Here is a 22,010-nt window from a genome sequence, read left to right on the forward strand (position 1 = left end):
CCCACAAAGGACTTTAGGGCTAGAACAACAAGAAGAACATGGGTGATTATTCTAGCTAGGCCCACAGAATTATCTGACTTTCATAGTATGTCATATTTCCTCATGTGTAGTGTGACGGTCATGCATTTTATTACTGTAGACTTAGAAACTGTCCACAAAAGTTATATGAGAATAGGGTCTTGTGCATTTTAATTAAGTCTTTTATTTAGAATGTAATTTGGTTCATGGCGGTGTTGTGTTTGCTCAGTTGGCGCTCAGTTGGTGAACAAACTGAGCACAACTTAGACAATTGTTGTAACAGTAGATTTAACATCATTTTTCTGACGGGTCAGGGTTGCCTGTTGTGAAAATTGTCAAACACAAATTTAAAACAGTAATATAATTCAATTAAATATTTTGATAGAGTTTAATCACGGCTTACGTTCTTGTTAATTAAAAGAATATGAGCTCAAACTCGAATAGGTTGTATTATCATTGCAAAGTTTCTATTGACACCTTCCGGCTCCATCATCAGATCATCACCAAGTCAATATTTCCATTGTGATGCAATTTACAAATTGCAAAATTTCGACTCCAGCGGGAACCGGGACAAAACTAAACAAAAGCTTGTAAATGAAAACAAACTTAGCAAGAAGATTAATATTTTTTTTATTCTTTTTGACAATTCGTAAACGTGATATACGATAACATATTCAAATCAAAGGCGTACGACGACAAACGTAATTTTTTTATACGTATATTGATAGGTAACATTCGGTATATTAACTTGTCGAAAGTCTAATGGAAAGTTGGCATTGAAAAAAGAAAAAAGTTATATCCATCAGCACAATCAATAAAAGTAAGCATTGATTTCAATGTACAATAAAACAAAAGTATAATTTATAAGTATAATCTAAAACCAACTCTTCATTCCTTTAAACGTTCCACGTCAATTACTATACGTAATGGTCCCACGTCGAGGTGTAAAGTAAATTTGTTTTCATGATTGATTTTTGTAATACGATGCGCTACAAGTATCAAACATGAAACAAAAAGAAAAGTATAAAAGCATCAAGAAGATTTATAGTTTACCGTTCGTCGACAGATCGCGTTCATGCATTGTGGTATGTTAGAAATTTATTAAGTCTTGTACCGAACGAGCTTCCGAAAGCATAGACAATGAAGATTAAAAACGTGTCAATAGACAAATTGAAACGTCAGTTGTATTGATTTGTTTGGACGCCGCAAGGAGCGGAGGTCAAACTTTTCGACTATATTTCATTTAATAATTGAGTTAGATGTAATGCGATCATGGTATAGATTAACAAGTCAATATTTTTGTAGCAAAAATAATTGGCTTTTAATTTATTGAGACAAGTTAGTATTGAATTATGAGCATTTTAATTTAGGTTAATTTGCTGTTAGGTAATTATTGTTTGGATTGAATTATGGTGTTATTCAAAGAATAAATAATTTATTCATATAGGACTACGTCGTTTAGAAAATATATTTTTAACAATATTAATAAGGGGTCCAAAAAATAAAAATTACTTTTACTGACTACTGTACTTGCAGGCTTGTGTGTGGTTTTTACTTGACATAAAATAATATGACATGTTCAAAATTTGACATCATCTGCACAGATCTGATATTACACACCTAACCGCAAATTAATACCGAATTAAAATCAATGTAATAATACAGTAATGTGATTATGACATGAATAATCGTATTTTATTTAGTGACAACTAGCTTTCGTCCGCGACTCCGCTCGGCATTAAAAAAACTTAATTAGTAGCCTATGTGTCTATGTGTCCTTTCAGACTATTCTCTACATTAATGTCAAATTGCAGCTTGATCCATATAGTCGTTCAGGAGATATCTTCCAACAAACATCCATCCATCCATACATCCGAATATTCCTGTTTATAATATTAGTAAGCAGTAAGATGGTCGGTGTTCGGATTAGTAATATAGGTAATATTAATAATATGTTATTTGATAATCATTTTAAGCAAGATTTTTACAAGCAAGCTTAACTTATTTCTTCTATTAACAGTAAAGCATAATACGATCTTCGAACTAACTCAATTGAATTCCGTTTTAATAACTTAAACAACTATTTTAAAGTTTACATTAAGTTCATATCTAAGTTAAGACTGGCATAATCTGTATTTCAGTCTCCTTGTAGTTTAAATATAAAATGTTAATGATGAAAACGAACCAACAAGTCTTCGTTCAAAATAGAATTAGTTTCAAGGAAATGATAAACATCAGGTGCCGAGGACCAGAAATAGATCGTTCAGAATACCATTAACATAGTACTTGTCGATTCACCTGTCCGGTAGAAACTGCAGTACAGTTCTGCACAAATGTTAAAATATTCATAATTTGTATCATTTTGAGTATATGTAATAATTGCAACAAAATACAACAGTAATAAAATAAACGTAAAAAAACTATTTTACTTGTTAATTTTATTAATCTTGCTAATATTATAAATGCGAATGTTTAGATGGATGGATGTTTGTTTGAAGGTTGTGAAGAACGGCTGAATGGATTGCGATGGAATTTGGCATGCATATAGAACATAGTCTTTAACAAATTATGTTTTTCTTTGTTTCGCGCCGACGGAGTCGTTGCGATCGCTATATTTCTAGTCCTAGTAATGATGCTTGTTTATAATCCTTTAAATAAAACGTGTGTTAAAAGTTACATTTTTGCTTCCTATTTTTTAAATTTAAAAACAATTAAACTCCGATTACAACTTGTTTTATCTTTACTGCCAATTATATACCTATATCAAAGTGATTTTATTAGGCGTTAACTGTTGTTAAGCTGTTAAAGAATGATTTCACAACAACGTAATAAAATAAATGTTCGCAAAAACTTATGTTTAAAAGCGTTTGGAAAAAAGTATCCAACGCGTGACTCATTGCCAACGGTCGTGATTATTGAAAACAACTTAAATAAAAAGACCGTTACATACACGCTACTAGAGGCCGACGATCTGACTTCGACTCTATACAATTCTAAACCAAAATTAAAGTTTACGTAATATAATTGTCATCGTCAAATATAATTTCCTGTGACAAGCCTCATCTATGGATTTTACGGCAGCTTTTGTACTCAATCCATTATAATCGATGTCAATACATTTATAAAAAATCGATTTATTTTTCAATGTAAATAGAAATCAAAGTAGCGTGTTGCGCACTTGACAACACATTTATCAACTAGGTAAAAATATAGGCGTATCTTCACTAACCATAGTTTTAGACATTATTAGTTACAATCCTTTGGCACGAATGGCGCGCTTTCGTTACAAAGTCAAGTGTCAGAATGATTAGTGAGGGGACATAAATATCGACATTTTAGTAAGGCTAGTGTTGCTCCAGTACACCGGTACAGTGCCGGATTTTCATCCTAACAATAGGTATTATAATTGACCATTAAATGGCTATTTTATGAACTATCTGTGCTGAGGGATCAAACCTATAATTAATTAATTTCATAGATGCATCTTCACCACATACCAACAAAGTTCTCTATTCAAAACTGTAGGTAAATAAAATTAATTGTTGATTAAAAAATTACATTGCGACACCAATCTTAAAGATAAAACGAACAAAACCAAATCAAACTTTAAAGTAATAAAACTAAACATAGTAAATTAGTTAAACTTATCTAATTTTAAAATCAATCTAATTATAATACGATCATTGCAAAATATTTCGTAACAACCATCTGTTTTATTAAGGTGTTCTCAAAAAAGATGTTATATTTTACGAACGTGTGGGAAACCGAGTTATTCAGTGAGATCAGACGGCCCACGTTTACAAACTGAGTTATTTATTTTACATCACAAATTGATCGATCATTGGTTAGCTGTAGAGTTTTTCTATTTCTATATAGACGGCCGACACGCGTCGCAACTTAAGACTATCCTTTCGTACGCACGATATCAATAGATGATTTATTTATTTGAGAAATAAACTTATTGGTTATAATTAATTATTATGAATTGGAATTTTTATCGAGGAGATGCCTCGCGTCTATCAGAATTCTTAAGACTTTGACATGAAATAAGATTTGAGAGCGTCGGTGGCTCAGGGGTCAAGCACATGACTTGCAATCTGCAGGTCCTGGGTTCGAATCCCGCCGTGTACCAATGTGTTTTTTCGATTTCCGTATGTACATTTATCCGACGTTCTTACGGTGAAGGAAAACATCGTGATGCAACCTGCACATATCTGAGAAGTAATTCAAAGATATGTGTGAAGTCAACCAACCCGCACTGGTCCTGCGTGGTTGACTATGGCCTAATCACCCTTAACTTAGGGTAGGCTCCGAGCACCTCGGTGGGGACGTATAGTGAGCATCAGCTCACATCATCATCAGATGATGAAGATTTGAAAAACTGACCATGTGTTTCTGACATCAAAACCTATGTATGAAATATATCGTCATCCTATTTTTCATCTTTGACAAAACAGAGGATTTTGGTCTCAGAAACCCAGGGTGAATCTTACAATTTTATTATATCCATGATAACTGGCCATGCATGAACTTTAACGCATCTTCAGATTGTCTAGAGTTGCAGAATTCGATATGCGTCAATGATCACCTCTGTGTTCGAAACTCTCGTTTGCCTTATTCTCTCATAAAAAAAACGTGCAACATGAACAACAAACTGAAAGCTTTCATGTAATTTTCAATCATTACATTACCACTGAAGTTCTAAAACAAATGTGTATTTTAAAATCTACAGCTCTACTTTTACAACGTTTGTGATTTCAGTAATGCCAAAGTTTCTACATTGCTTCTAAACATATGTTATTCTTGTTTGACTTTCATAGTGACGAAATCTTTCTGTTTTCAGATCCACGAGAAGATGAGCTATCATTCGAAGTTACGAAAATGTCAAAAGAAGGGATCACTTAATTGAACGACATTTTAGTGTACAATGTCAGTTTAGTGTTGTGTTACATTAAAACAGAAGTGATACGTAAGTGTATGTGAAAGTTCATTAATATGGCGCTTCAAGGGCCTCTCCTGTTCTACGTATTTACAACGTGAGTATACCGCGCGTGCTTTGATTCTGTTTAACGTTATTAATCAAGATGTTCTTTGTTTAAAGTGGATTTGATATAAAGCTCTTTATCCCTAAAAGGGTAAGCAGATACCATGTATATATAACTAAAAAGCTGTTTGATATGTTTGATAATTAACCAGATCAGTGGAGAAATTTAACCTTTTTAAATATATTTTAAAACTTTCGTAAAATGAAATCTTACTAATATTATAAATGCGAGTGTTCGGATGGATGATTGTTTGAAGGTTTCTCAAGAACGGCTAAATGGATTTCTAATAAATGGCATACATATAGAAAATAGTCTGGAAGATTACGAAGCCTGTTTTTTTTTTATTCCGCGCCTGCGAAGTCGCGGGCGACAGCCAGTTAGTAACATTAACGTGATAGGAGTTGACTTACTGACAATATGCCGTATAGAGGTATACACAAAAATGTTAGGTTTCAATTTTCTATGCTTTACTTCAAGAAGATTAAACAAAAGACGTGGATAGCTTTGATTTTACTCTAGGGATACAATTAAATTAAATATATCCGTACGTCTACTGTTTCAATTGTTGGCTTTTATTGTTTACAACACCGACACTAAACATAAAACAAAGTCATAAAATAATCGTAAACACAGCTTTAAAGTTATCGTAAAAGAATCGGTATTTCTTTACAGATTGACACCTTAAAAGTAGTACTTACAATAAGATTTTAATGTTATGATTTATTCATAGACCACGGGACATCATTATAAAGTCAGGCAGGTAAAAGGATCGAATAAATTAAATTTAACACATTTTAATTAGACGAATAATGCTTATGTGGACTTTAAAAACTGTCAATTATTATTTTGTTTAAATAAATTTTGTCCTTAAACTATTTACTAAAATCTTATAACAAGCAAGCTTTCGTACGCGTGTCCGTCCGCGCGGAATTAAAAAAAAACTTAATTTATAGTCTATGTGTTCTTCCAGACTATATTCTACAACTATGTTAAATTTCAACGATATTCATGCAGCAGCTCAGAAGATATCTTCAAACAAACATCCATCCAAATATTTGCATTTATAATATTAGTAAGATATAACTGAAAATATGCTTTAAAAGCATTATTTCCAAATGTAAAACGTAGAATAAAGTTCAATGTATTGATGTATCTTATGTCTTAAGTATTTAATTGAATAGTTTAACGATGAGTATATTTATGACAGCTTGAGTGTAACTTTAAGGACCGTTTAAACATCCACTTACTATAGACGCGAAATAAGTATGCTTGGTTACTTCTAGTTAACAAACAGGTCTTCTAGCACATATCAAATTGTGTATCATTATACATCGCATGACTTAAATGAAAAGATGCTACTTATTTTTAATATTTTACGTATATACACTTATATAAAAACGGCTTAAACTCACGTTTATTCGTCCGATGGCGGCACCTACTAGTTTTGAGCCTTTCATCTTTGACGCGGCCCTTTGGAGCAACGGGCCGCGTCCCCGAAATACTACGAGTACCAGACCCACTCACCCTGATGAAGGGCGATGGGCTCGAAACTAGTCCCCACCGGACGAATATACGTGAGTGTTTAGCCGTTTTATATAAGTTTATTATAATGTCTCAAGAAAGTTTGAACAATTTAATATGTATAATACGTTAAGTACTCACATTAAGATAACTGATGTTTGGTTTCTAAGACCAAAATTCTTGTTTAAAACATACGTCATCATTGAGTTTATCTTTGGCAAAACAGAAATTTTAAGAAAGAGAACAGAGTTTTTTTTTTATTATAGAAGGTTTTTGATTTCAGAAAGCAACGGCAAAAACGAATCGGTTTTACAAACCATTATAAGTTTAAAGTGATAAAAGCTCATATTACACCAATAAACTTCAATAAATTAAATACGTAATGTCGTCATAATAGTACAGCAATTATTGGTCTAAAAGATTCCAAATTTCGTAAACGCGTGGTTTGATATTTATGAATGGAGCATTCGCGAGACCGTGGGCGATCTGAATAGGGTTGTCACCACTGTGGTTAGACTCGAATTCTTCGAGTTTCAATGGCGCATATTTATACTAAGAGTTGGTGTATTCGGGTCAGAGTGAGTTGTTTGAAAAAAGTCAGTAAAGTTTTTTCTTTCAACGGCCCAAATTTTTGATTCAGGGTTGGCAAGAGTCAGTTTTTCGTTGATAGTGTTCTACGGTTAGTTTGATTGACAGCCCTACGATCTGGACTAGAGACCAGTGGATTCTGTGTCGCCAAGTGATACAAGCCTTATCTCTTTCCCAACTAGTCAGTGAAATGGTCATTTTGAGAATGTCAAAATACTGGTCTTTACCTTATTTATGGGACTTGTTTTTGTTTGATAGTATCAGATATCACCATTGGGAATTAAGTGAAATAGCAAATTCATTAGTTCAGTTAGTCATTAGTTGTAATTATTTAAGAAGGTAAAGGGATAATTTTGTCAGAACTTTTTCAACAGTAATTTAAGACAATTAATCGTTGGTTTCTGAGATCAAAATCCCTGTGATTATTTCTGACAAACCTAAGATAAGAAATATTTTCAAAACTAGCAATTTTTGTCTCAAAACCCACTGTAATACGTTAGTACCATATTAGTTTGTTTCATAGCTTATCATTAGTTTACATTGTTTAAAAACGAACTAAAAATGTCTAACGTTGGTTTTGAGTTTCTCTCATAATAATTTATTCAGTGGTCAAATGTTCGTAATCCGAGCCACTTTCTTGACCAACTGTCAGAATGAGCATTGGCTGGCATTAGCATAATTGTCGTTAGTTTTAATTTATTTTGACTATACCAAGTTAAGATCTTGCTAATTGAGTACCGACCTACAAGATAAACGATTAATCAATGTTCCTTAATTATGTATATTTAACACTGGCTTCTGATATTTTTAAAACAAAATGTTGTTTATATTTCACGTATTATAAATTTATGTACAACTTGTTACTCTTACTAATATAAATGCGAAAGTTTAGATGGATGGATGTTTGTTTCAAGGTATCTCCAAAAGATCTGAATGGATTTTGATTAAATTTAGCAGACATGCAGAACGTAGTCTGGAAGAACTCATAGGCTACTTATTAAGCTTCATATAAATTCCGGGCGGACGGAGTCGCGGGCCACAGCTAGTACAATTATAAATGTACAATTAAATTGTTTCCTGTAAACATTTTCTTCTTTGTACATGAGCAACAAATTACTTTTACAAATAGGTCATATAATAATTTAACTTTATTTGCATAGCAGCGAAATCTTTGCAAAGGCAGACGGAATCACGTCTATTAATAATTCCACGCCTGTCATTCGTAGTATCTTGACCTATCAAAGATGGCAGCTAGTAGGAGGAAGAAAGTGTCGCTGCGTTTACACTTTCGTTCCGTTTCGTTTACTACTTAGTTGTTGTAGTTTATATTTTCATTTGCATGACTAATAGTGAATTATAAAAATTATAGACTAATTGTCGTCATCATGTCAGTTTAAACTTTATAGTTTATGCTGAAAAACGGTATGTCTCCGTCCCATCAACTGTTGGTTTCTTCCGAGATGACTGTTTATTTTCATCCAAATAAACAGAGTATACTCATCCCTGTCTTTCTCTTTAGATAAGTAGAGTTAACAATAGTTTCATACATTGTTTCGGCAGTGAAAACACAAATTAAGGAGTGTAAGCAACCAACAAGATTGTCAATGAAAGCAGTCGTAAAACACACAGATGTGCATATGTTTTTTAGCCGGTATACTTAAAAGAAAATATAAACATAATTAAATAAGCAGTTATTAAATAAAACCAGCTTTCCGGCTTATGTAAGCGGACGCAGGCGCCATCAATCGGATCGGTGATAAAATTATTAATTATAATAATTATAAAAGGCTCAGAATTGATTAATGATTGCAAGACACCGTGCGGCATTTTATCGTCTTATGTTCCTTTTGGACGATGGTATACAATGTATACTAATTAAATTTAAGATAATTTATTTACAGGATGCTCTTCCCAACACTTTAGTTATAGCTTTTGGAGTATCATATCGACTTATTTATACAGACAACTACTAATCATTTCGACAAAAATTGGATGAGTTTTAATTTGCAAAGTTCTGTGAGTTTAAGACCTAGTTAAGACATCCTGTATATAGCTTAATAATGTGTTGCTTTTAACAGACATATGATTATCAGTTAACATAAAAAATCAACACACCAAAAATACTCATCAGCAATATTTATGACTAAAAATAAAAAAGAAATGCATTGCATATTTTATTAAGCAAGCATTTTTTACGAACTTTAATTGTGTGCGCGTATAAAATTTTATAGTTGTACGAACGAGCAATTACTCGTTATATTTAGCCCTGTTAGGCGCAGAATTTATAGTGTAAGGGCATTGGAATAAAGCTGTTTTATTTTAGTACCGTTAACAAAATGCAGGATAAAAAAAAATCTAATAAAAAATAGTTCTCTTTCAAATAATTCAAAATACGAATTTTGCGATAGTATCAAAGAAAAGAACACGTCTTTAAATGCACATAGACTTTTGACTAAAATAAAGAAGACTTGAAAAGAATATTAAATTTCAAGGACATAAAAAATATTTGAGTCGAAATAGAACCTGAGACTCGTCTCGAAGTAATAAATTAACAAATATAGTTGCATGGTCATATACAGTATGAATCATGTCGGTCAGAAGAACATAATGCTGTTAATTTGGTAAACGGCAGTGTTGTTAGCCACAAAGGATTCAGTGTGAGCGCAGCTCTCGGCACGGCTTTTATTCACGTTTTGTATGAATATACGTAATGTTGTTAATCCCTTTTCGGGCGTTTATTGGCCTGTCATGACAGCTATATTAGGAACACACGAGAAAGGGAATCTCGTAGTCACACTGGTTTAGTGTGCCGCTACTAATTGAGTCATTTTACACAGTGCACTTTGAGTTATATTGATGTAATTGAGTGCCGACAAACACTAAAACTTTATCTATTAAGGACTCTATTTATAGTAAATATCTTATTTTCAACATACTCTTAATTTATGCAAACTAATATATTTTGTGTAATTATTTGGATTGGTGATGTGAAACCATTAGATAATGTAGATGTATTGGCTAGGGTCTTGGTTGTATCAAGCACCAACGTCATGTCTGACATATTCATAGTCGTCACTCGACAGCGAGCAAGGCGGTTGTGTGGTACGATGTACGTGATGAGTTGTTGGTGAGACATAAAACCCTCCAAAGACATAAATGACACTAAACATATCTGTAGAAAACTACAAAGATATAACGAACGTAAAATAAAACAAGCTTTAATTCCACAAATCATCTTTTTGCTTTTACATTGTATCAGTTAAGGGAGAATCGTAAAAGATATATTTGTCTCTGTCGGTGTTTAATTATAATAAATTAAAACTTCATGTTTAAATCGTAGAATATTATTTAAAGATAAACAATCATTAATCATTCCTAGTTCTTGTACGTGCGGGGTATTTTGCATTTACACTGGCAGTGACTTAGCGTGACATTGCAACAGGCCCTTTGCGACGTTAACTTCCCGGGAATCGCATGGCTAATTCAAATAACACGTTGTCAGATACATTATATAGATACCGTCGAGCTGTCTTAATGAATATACAGTTTATAGCTAGGATTCTTTTGAATTAAAGATACGCCTAGTCTTCATACAGTCTCTGGACGAAACTAAACGGATCCTGATCTGTTAACTTCGACTTTTAAATGGCAGGACCTGTAAATTATGCATTCTGGCAAAGAAAAACGAACAATAAGTATTACACTTTCTGGCACTGTTCGTTTTGTTTATGAGTGTAAATTTTTAAGTCACTATGCCTTCATAAAGACGTAATTGTCAACGTCATTCGCATTTATCGAAAAAAACAACGTATTAATGATAAGGGGAAGGGATTTGTTCCTGAAATACAATGCTTAGCCCTAGTTCAGGAGCCAAAGCTCCAAATTAGTTGTATAAATTAGTGTTACGATAAAGCATTTATTACTATTATTTATATTAACAACATTTATTCCTCACCCTCACGAAAAGTGGTACAATTTATTTTGTACAACTGCATTTGTTTAATCCATTTCTCTATAGTCAAAGTGTGTTAGGCAAATATTCTAAAGCGCATGCAACTGTTTAACAGTTGACATTATCTTGTAGATTGCGATAATTCAAAACGGTGCACGTCAACTTTGTAACTTGTAATGAAATTAACTAGTTTCTTGGCTTGTATTTAATTGGCCTTCCATTTATATCATCTTCAGATCGTTGTAATATGTAATATTTCCGTCAGATCGTAAGATTATTAAACTTTTCCCTGTTATAAGAAATACATATCCTGTAGAAACTCGTACATATCTTTTGTTTTGAATACATTTAAGTCATGTGCGTTAATGTCTTCAAAAGCACCAGAAGTACAAGCAGGAATCATTCTAGTTTTTTCAGAGATGTTTAGCGTAATTTATATGAGATTGGTGCTGCGTCTCTATAGGTTCCAAAAATAAGAAACTTTCGAGCAAAGAAAATACAATAAGTTACAAGTAATTTAAATATATAACACTCAAAAACATTCCCATATAATTAAATATGAACGCAATTTTTACTGTCATAAAATATGTAAAAAAACATACAGTATTTTCTAAAGGAATGAAAAGATGACTATGTATTTATACAAGTGAAAACTTACTTGACTTCTCTTGTGACATTTGAACTGAAACACGAAACAAATAAATCTTAAAACACTACACAATAGCAACCTTTGAGATGGCAATACTAATGTAACTCAGTGGGTGGTCGATCTTAACAAAAATTACGATCGTCTTTAAAGGTAAATGTATTCTATCTGCATTCATGTTTGATCTATTCTAATAGCTTGTATCGAAATAATTCACGATATTGATATTAACGTTACATTTAGTTCATAAATAAATAACTTTGTGATTATAGGTCAATATTTGACCGACTCCACATATAGTATGTTTTATATTTACAACCTAAATATTACGTCATTTCGATGATCGGAAAAAAGACGAAAGTATTTATAAAAGAACTAACTGTTGCCCGCATCTCAGTCCGCGCGGAATTAAAAAAAACTTAATTTGTTGTCTATGTCTTCTTCCAGAATGTTCCACATCTATGCCAAATTTTCAGCGAGATCCAAATATTCCCATTTAAAATATAATATTAGTGAGAAGTAAGATTTATTAAACCAAAAAAAGAATAGTAAAATTATACATATTTTAATACATATTTTTTATTTTTAAAAATCATCAAGGAGAGTCTTATAAATATAAGCGCAGCTTGAACTTTATTAAAATAGTGTCATATGTATTTTAAAATGAAAGAGAAACAACAAACGATCACAAATACGAAACAAAAACAATCACGGTTTAACATAATACTCATTTAAGTGTATTCTATATTTAAGTTAATTATACTATAACTTATATGCGAAGTAAACGCAACTGTACCTGTCAGTAACTGGTTCAACCTACGTAGGTAAGAACTAGACTCTGCATTGTAATAATGTCTGACAAGTAGTTCAGTAGTCGACGTTCATTCTTAGTCAATTGTCCTAAGGTCATATGGACGTTATCTTGTTTAAGACATTTTATAACATAAGATTTTCTAGGACCCATTGTTTATTCTTTTTTAAAATCATCATCATCAGATCACTAGACGTCTCCACTGAGGAGCTCGGAGCCTACCCTAAGTTAAGAGTGACTAGGCCTTAGTCAACCACGCTGGCCCAGTGCGGGTTGGTTGACTTCACACCAATCTTAGAATTTCTTCGCAGTTATTTAGGTGCAGGTTGCATCACCATGTTTTCCTTCGCCGTAAGAACGCCGGATAAATGTACATATGTAAATTGGAAATCGAAAAACACATTGGTACATGGCGGGATTCGAACCCAGGACCTGTAGATTACATGTCAAGTGTTAAAACCCCTGAGCCATCGACGCTCTGCTCTTATTGAAATGGTACTACGAAACTAAAACAAAAGATCTGATAAGAGTAATCTGTATAACATAGAACATACTCGTATTACTGATATTATAAATGCGAATGTTTAGATGGATGGATATTCATTTGAAAGTATCTCCAGAACGGCTTAACAGATCTTGATGAAGTTTGGCACAGATGTAGATGATATAATAGTCTGAAAGAACACATAGACTACTTTATTTTTTTAAAATCCTTGCAGACGGAGTCGCGGACGTCTGCTAGTAACTGTATGAAAATTGCAAGAGGTTCTTCTTTCATGTAACCACACCGTTACCTTGGCCTTGGCAAAATACGTTGTAATAATATTTAAATTAAAAAAGCTCACCATTACGATTCATACAATGCCAAATAAAGAAGAAACAATGAACAAACGTGAACATAAAGCACCTCACAACTCAGTCTTAAAATATACAAAAACAATTACAATCATATATTCAAAAATTATAGTCCCGTCTAAATTCAACGGAACAGAAGACAAAGAAATTCCAAAAATATGACGCAAAGCTAAATACGTTTTATGATGCATTATAAACTTAGTATGAAACAACTTTTGTTCAACAAAGCCGACGGTAGCCCAATAAGCAAATTTGCATGGTCATAAGGAAGAAACGAATAGATACGATCTAAGACTATCATATCAAAGGTTGAATCAAACTGCAAACAATTGTATAGGCCACCGCGACGTGTGAAAATGGCGCAACGATTGATTTTATGGTGAATTGTCTCATTCTCGTAATATAGTAATTTAGAACCTTCTGAATACATTTCGATGAATCGAATCAAGTGGATCAAATCTATATTTGATACTCTGGTACTCTTCAAGAGATCTGCAACATTGTAAAAGGACTTAAAAATCTCATTACATTCCTATCACATATGCTCGGAACGTACGGACGACGGACGTATCTTGAACCCATAAAATGTTCGTTGCAATTGTTATATGAAGTTACAACTACTGCGGCAATGTTTCGCTAATTGTAGTCAATAAACGAAACACTTAAGAACGACATTAAAAGTATTTTTATACCAGGATATTTAAAAAAATAGGTAAAGAATATTATCATGTTTCACTGAAGCTTGATGGATGAATGTGGGTAATCAAATTTACATAGATATGCCTATATTGTTAAAAGTTTTTTTTCAACGACAATTCTTTGGATTTAAATAAATGATAAATTACATGTTAATTTTAAACGAGATATAATATTTTGTAAAATTTATGCAAAATAAAAAAAAAATCTAAAGCTTAATCGTATTAGAATTATAACAAAGATCGGCAATTTATTACCGTCGTTGATATTGTTCTCGCAAGGAAAATCTTTAAATGAGACGCTAAACCATTTAAATAATGTCCAGTTTACATTATTCCAGTCCATGATCAAATCCAGTGCTAGATTACAACTGAAACTGGCAAACTTTGTGTGGATTCTATTGTGTTTTTACATATTTCCAGTTCCAATCCAAAAATCAGTTGGACTGGAATAATGTAAACTGGGCAAAAGAAATAACAAACTGTTAGGTATAAAAGTGTTAAGTTTATCAACCACAGAAGCCATTTGCATGCTAACTATAAAACTTTCGTAGAACGTTGACATAAGTTTGCAAAACAATTTTTATTTAACTTTAATCATCAGTTCACAATAAGTCCCCACCGAGGTGCTCGGAGCCTACCCTAAGTTACGGGTGACTAGGCCATAGTCAACCACGCTGGCCTAGTGCGGGCTGGTTGACTTCACACATATCTTTAAATTTCTTCTCAGATATGTGCATGTTGCATCACGATGTTTTCCTTCACCGTAAGAACATAAATAACATAATGTACATATGTAAATCTAATATTTAAAAACACATTGGTACATGGTGGGATTCGAACCCAGGACCAGCAGATTACAAGTCAAGTGCTTAAACCCCTGAGCCACCGACGCTCTAGTAGACATAGTCAATATTTATAAACTGCTACTGTGGAGTGCCATTTATTTAAGAAACAAAACTTTTCATGTGAAAACCTCACCCAAGATTAATATTTGAACAACACAAATCTTTTCGGTTCGTTTATGATTGTCAAAGTTATTTCGTGAAAGTAGAAACTTAGTAACGTATCACAAAAATCTGCAATTTTCATAAGCCTATTTACTTTTTTCACCTTTGTTCACAACTCAAGGAAAGTCCACTGTTATGCCTAAATTCTTCACCTACTTGCTTAACTGTTATAACACTTAATTAAGTTTATAAATTTCACTAATGTTCTTTAACCTAACAAAACACTTAATACTTAACAGGATAAATACAATTTAAAACATCTATCCATAGACTAATTAACATAAGAATAAATCTCATCACGTACGAGTACATTATGGTTATTACTTGTTCATAAATATTTACTCTAAAATCTTTTGTAGTTGGCGGTAAAATCATTAAAGATAATTAGTTATTTTACAATTCAGAATACATTCTCAACGTTCGAATTTTAAATTTAACCTCAATACGTGAACAAACAGCGTCCGAGGAATTCTATTCTTCCTGCAATTCTGTGATGTCATGGTCAATGTGTGAAGGTGTGGCTCAATATGCTAGTATACTATCATTGTTGACTTTTGGCCCTACGGACTGTCGACATGTACTACTCCATACATCTTTATCAGCCGTCGTATATCTGAATATACTCTCTTCTTATGCATATCCTCTTTCACACAATACATCCACACTTTTTTCGATCTCCCTAGAGGGATGGCTACAAAGGTCTACCTTTGTAGCCATCAACATTCAATCTTATTAAACAATACATTCATATTTTAGACATTATTAATTAGAATTACTTGGCGCTAATGACATGCTTTCGTGACAAAGTCCAGTTTCAGAATGAAGAGTGAGGGGACACAAACATCGACATTTTAGTAAGGCTAGTGTTGGGTATACTGACACATTTTCTTCCTAACAATATGTAATAAGATACAAAGTAAACTATCAAATCGGAACTGCGAGCAACTTACAAATTATCGCCATAGAACATCGATTTAATTTCCGAAAATTTTACAATCTGCTAAATAATACGAATATAAAATCTAGTGATTGTCTATCATCTATCGTATCATAGCTTAGTCAGAATAGATCAGATAGATGAGGATTTTGGATTATAATTTTAATACATCAGTCTATACGAAATGTTATTTTGTAAGAGACATTCTTTGAAGTGGGTATGCAATGTGCTAGCTGCCGCAACTCTGAACGACATGTTTAATGAGCATGACGATGCGTCATAGCCCGAAATACATTTACGTTGAATTTTGGCTTCAATTGGTAAAAAGCTGACAATCTGATTTCGTACATAGAATCTTACTAATATTTTAAACGCGAATGTTTGGATCGATGGATATTTGTTAGAATATATCCCCAAAACAGCTGGTTGGATCTCGCTGAAATCTGGCATAGATTTAGAGCATACTCTGGAAGAACACATAGGCTACTAATTTTTCTTATTCCACTCACGGAGTCGCGGGCGACAGCTAGTTGTTAATAAAGGTATGACGTTGATTATAAAGGTTTTAATATTTAACTTATACTTCAATTCTTAATTAGGGCTTTCTAAAAAGTTTAAGAATAGTTTATTAATAATATCCAAAAGGTTCACTCACTGATGTCAGATTTACAGGAATTATTCATCGAGATTACTATTACAATGATCGCTTGTCGCTTCTAGCAAGCACTCTCCAGCAACCTTTAGCAGAAATCTTTTCTTTTCCATAATTTCCAATACGAAGTCTATTCATTTGTAGGTTTCGTAACTATAAGTTGAGATCAAACAGTATGTTCTTAAATTCCATATATTAAGTTGTTGGAAGTTCAGTAGAACTGTAGTGACAAAGAGACTTTTGCTTTGTATTTGCGTTGTCGCAATGAGTACGGGCCCGCCGCTCCGGATCACCGGCCATCGAAATAGGCCACCCATTCACACTGCATCCAGACCAAGTTAATGGCTCATCGTGAATTGTATCGTATAATTGCATCAGTGAATGCGAATATTACCAAATTAAACTAACAATGTCGATTTAAATAATACGTATTCATTCAATGATAAAACAAAAACTTTATTTGCATTTGAGATAATGACAAATAGAAGGAATCTTTTTATTTTACATGCTGATACCCGCTATTCGGTCACAGCAGAATTTAAAAAAAAAACTTAATTCGTTGTGTTCTTCCAGACTATATTCTATATCGATGTCAAATTTCAGAGATCCATTTTGCCGTCTATCTATTCATTCATCCAAACATTTGCATTTATAATTATTAGGATTTAAATATTCTGGAATTAAAAACAGCCGCTTTTAGCAAGATTTTTAATCAGGTCGAGTTTTTAGGTGTTCGCCGAGTGGGCATTCAGTAAGTAATTTTGTATTCATAAATTTTATGGGTCTTGACCCATTTCACAGAATGGAGTTCTCACTAGTAATTACTATAATGATGGTAAAAATGTAGAAATAAATAATGTCAATAAGTACCGAGCTGTTTCTCGCCGAAGTCAAGTGGATTACGATTCTTAAATAACACAGATAATCCTATTACAATAATTGTACTTATAAAACTATAAATTACTTACAAATGAATTGACGATTACTGGCCACTTATAATATCATTATAAAGATAAGCATTTTAAATAGAAACATAATTATTGCCGAAATACATTCCAACATTAACATAACATGATAAATTGCCGAGAGGGAAAATCGTCTCGAAATGCGGCACGTGCGATGTTTTTAAAATTTTAGTAACGTTGTTCATAAGCTGATTAAGTCAATGAATCACATTGTAAAGAAGGATTATAATTCGGCGACGGTACCGCAATGATTGATAGTGCCGTGACAGCCTATTGAAGTCAGTTCAAATCGTGAGTATAGTCTACGCGAAGTAACACCGGGCATCTAAAGTTAGCTGCAGAAATATTGTTTAGATTTCCTATATCGAGTGTAGAAGTAACATTTCACTTCTTACTAATATTAAAAATGCAAATTTTTGGATTGGCGGTAGAACATAGTCTGGACGACAACATAGACTACTTATTAATTAATTTCGTTTATATTATTTCGTTTTCAATTACGCGCGGCGTCAAGGCCACAATTACTAGCACATAGTTGCGTGACTCAGAGACACACGAGCGGTAACAGGACAGGTCATCATCATCATCAGCTCACTATACGTCCCCACCGAGGGGCTCGGAGCCTACCCTATGTTAAGGGTGATTAGGCCATAGTCGTCGTAGTAAGAACGTCAGATAAATGTACATATGTAAATCGGAAATCGAAAAACACATTGGTACATGGCAGCATTCGAACCTAGGACCTGCAGATTGCAGTTCAAGTGCTTGACCACTGAGCCACCGACGCTCCTGAACAGGACAACAACGACGACAGGACAGGTACTGAAATATAAAGATGTCTTAGTTTTAAATATTTGTGCAAGTCTTTGTTACTAACTTCACACTTGTACTATTAACGGGCTTATATTATATTTATATGTCCAACTTGTCCCAACATTCGTGACTTGTTGCGTTCGTTATCGTTTAGAACGGAATTTGTAAATTTAAACGCAAGCATGTGAGGTGATTTAGTTAATTAATTTAGTTTCTCATTAGTCTAATAAAAATAACTTTAGTATTAAGAAATAATGTAAATAATAATTTTAACAGGCACTAGTAATTAGAGATACTTTACTTAAGCATCGTCATCATCAGCGCACTACACGTCCCACTGAGGGGCTTCCAGCCAACCTTCAGTTAGGTGTTACTTAAGTTATTACCTTACAAAATTACCTCTCAGAAAGATCTTTTGAAATTCAAATATCAGAGTGTTAATTACTGCCGCCTAATAGGTTACTCTCCAAATATATCGCAAACTGCAAAGAAATTAAAGCGCGATAAGATTTGTATGTAGTTATATTATATTAAAAACTCAACAAAATTTTTCTAAAATTATCGGCTCAGGTTATATCTAAATTAATGCGACATGTCATAAATGTAGTTTATAGTTAATTCCATCAATATATGGAAACATTTGTCACGGCATGGTGTCGCCTCTCGTGCCGCCACTGCCGCTCGAATTAAGAGACTGGAAAACTTGAAAAACAAGTTACCGAATGGAAAGAATTTATTACATCGACTATTACAAATTTCGCGGCATTTCACTAGTTTTTATAATCGACGGATAAATCTTTTAAAATAGTTATTTTTAAATCCAAATATATTAAAAACAAATTTCACTTAGCAAGAACGTTGAATTACGTTTTTCGTTATCTTTGACAATTTGTATTGTTATATTGTTCCATTACGACTTACTTAAATTATACAATCCAAAAAATTTATCAAACACATAATATCATTACCACAATGATTTAGACCCCGGAAAAATACGGTCAATTTCCTATAAACCCGTTGGAAACCGTGTGCCCAATTCTATAATTTATAAACCAACAAGCAGTCGCCTGCGACTCCGCCCGCGCGGAATTAAAAAAAGTAGCCTATGTGTTCTTTGAGACTATGTTCTAATGTTATATTATAATATTAGTAAAAAGTAAGATTTTTTAAATTTTATCTGCGATCAGTATTTAGTGCTTTAAACAGATGTTAAGAAAGAAGTAAAAAGTAAGATTGCTTTTTAATTTTTAAAACATAACTTAAAGATACGTAAATTAAAGGCTGCTAATTTAACTTTATCTTGGTTTTAAAGCAGAAAAGCAAATAATATGTTTTTTTAATTTCTCATTTAATAGCTTATTCCAACTTTTATTGCAATGAAATATCGACTAAGCTTTGTTCAGATTTAACATTAATGTTTGTTCTATCCGGTTTTAATGTGCGCTAGCTTGCACGGAGGCTGTATCTACGCTGTTGTTTAGGTAAACAGTCATTACGCGGTCCAATCACGCGAGCCGAGCATACAGAGTACTGACCTGCAAACACGTGGCGTGTTTGTTTAAAGATTATCCAATGAATTATAATTTCGTAGAATTAACGGTCAAGTCGAAGGAAGTGATAAACAAATATTTATAAATTTATTATTTATAATTTAATTGTTATGGGACAATGGTATATTATCTACATATTAGCATTAGGTCACTAGATAGAAGATCTATCCCCTAATTTTTTTTGGAATAAAACAACTAACTAAAAACTCTCCGATTAGCGAATGTTGGCGATCTATATTCTTGTATTTGACTGTCTTTTGCGAAGAAATCTATACTAATATAATATTATAAAGCGGAAGAGCTTGTTTGTTTGTTCTTTGTTTAAAGCCCGAATCTCAGGAACTACTGGTCCGATTTAAAAACTTCTTTTTTTGTTGGATAGTCCATTTATAGAGGAAAGCTTTAGGCTATAAAACATTACACTGCGACCAATAAGAGCGAAGCGTCAGTGAGAAATGTTGCAAAAACAGGAAAAAATATTCACATTTGAGGACTTCCGTTAAGTGCGCTGAATAAACGGTTTAACTTACTCAAATAATATGTAATCGTATGAAAGAATTATTCCTTGTTAGTAATAAAAAAAAAACCTGAAGTGTTTTCGACAACCACGCGAACGAAGTAGCGGGCACAGCTAGTGTATATCTAAATGCCGAGTCGCTTTTGTTTAACTTTGAAGTTATGCCAAGACTTAGTTGAATATTTTCATGTGATGTCACCATACTTTAGTTAACAAATACATGTTCCTAACGTTTCTAGGATACATTGCGTTCGTTGAATCAACAGAGATACTTGTTAGAAATATTTCGCGGTATTATCGTCGTGTGACAGCTTGTTGGTACCGGCTTAATCCTGTCATATCTAAATGCTAGATTATCTGCCAAATTAACATAGGATTTGGATCTTCGACGAATTACGGCGATTTAAGTATTTTTGACAGATAATTGATTCAGTTCCACGTAGGTACGTTTTAAATATAGGTGGTTAATTCTTAACTGACCGACAAGGCTTTCTGAACCGGTGGTTATAAGTCTATCTATATTATGAGAGCTCACTAGCGCCCCCCAGTTACCGTCTTAAAAATTTCACAAGGTCCTCCCTGTACTGTAGTTCTTATGTATTTTCTTAATTTGTCTCACGTCCTATATCTAACTATTGTTATATGTCTTACCAGCTATCGCCCCCGACTCCATCCGCGCGGAATTAAGAAAAACTTAATTAGTACCCTATGTGGTCTCCAAGGCTATGTTCTACATATATGCCAAATATCAGCGAGATCCATGCACCTTCGAACAAACATATATCCATCCAAAGATTCACTTTTATAATATTAGTAAGATATATTCTGACAGAAGCAACAGCGATGGTAGCGCCTCCCACCGGTTCAGATATTCTTGGTTTATATTTTTAATGTAACTATATTTGTCATTAACGGATATTCAGAATACTAAATTTTCGTTTTAATAGAACTGGAACCAAAGAAAACATACGCGAGTCACTGACGAATCGCAGTTTTCATTATAGTCGTACTAAAAATAAATTGTCACTCAATTTTTAATTGCGGAAGTCTCGAAATACTTTACTATATTTAGACGAAGGGACAATTTTATATGTTCGAGGAAGGAGCCTTTTGAAAACAAGTCCAATATAAACCGTTGAGTGTTTGTCAGCGTCTCGTGGTAGCCGGCCATTTGATCTTAATAACTGTACAAATACACAAAGAGGTTGTAACACGATATAGATATACGGATAGATTATTTACTCCACCAAACAATGTTATGTCGGCTCTTGTTACTCTTTTATGGACTACATATTTCATGTTAAAGTGGTTATAACCAAGTAAGGTCCTGACGGAAAATATAGAGCCGATTTATGCTAATGCCTATTTTTAATATCTATATTTAAGTGTTTAGTATTTTTAACTGCTTAAAAACATGTAAATAGCTTCTTACTTT

General features: G+C 33.1%; 1 protein-coding gene across 2 annotated transcripts in view; it reads left to right on the top strand.

Moving 5' to 3' along the window:
* The window catches only part of LOC106114432 (A disintegrin and metalloproteinase with thrombospondin motifs 7), a 95,809-nt gene that overhangs the window by 8,545 nt on the left and 65,254 nt on the right, over positions 1-22,010 (top strand). For both annotated transcript variants that reach the window (XM_013307649.1, XM_013307650.1), the window contains exon 2: positions 4,862-5,054. In XM_013307649.1, coding sequence (XP_013163103.1) covers positions 5,014-5,054 — 41 coding nt within the window. In that variant the 5' untranslated portion in view covers positions 4,862-5,013. The remainder of the gene's footprint in view (positions 1-4,861; positions 5,055-22,010) is intronic.

The sequence above is a fragment of the Papilio xuthus genome, unplaced genomic scaffold (genome assembly GCF_000836235.2).
Source record: "Papilio xuthus unplaced genomic scaffold, Pxut_1.1 DF828142.1, whole genome shotgun sequence".
Classification (NCBI taxonomy): Eukaryota; Metazoa; Arthropoda; class Insecta; order Lepidoptera; family Papilionidae; genus Papilio; species Papilio xuthus.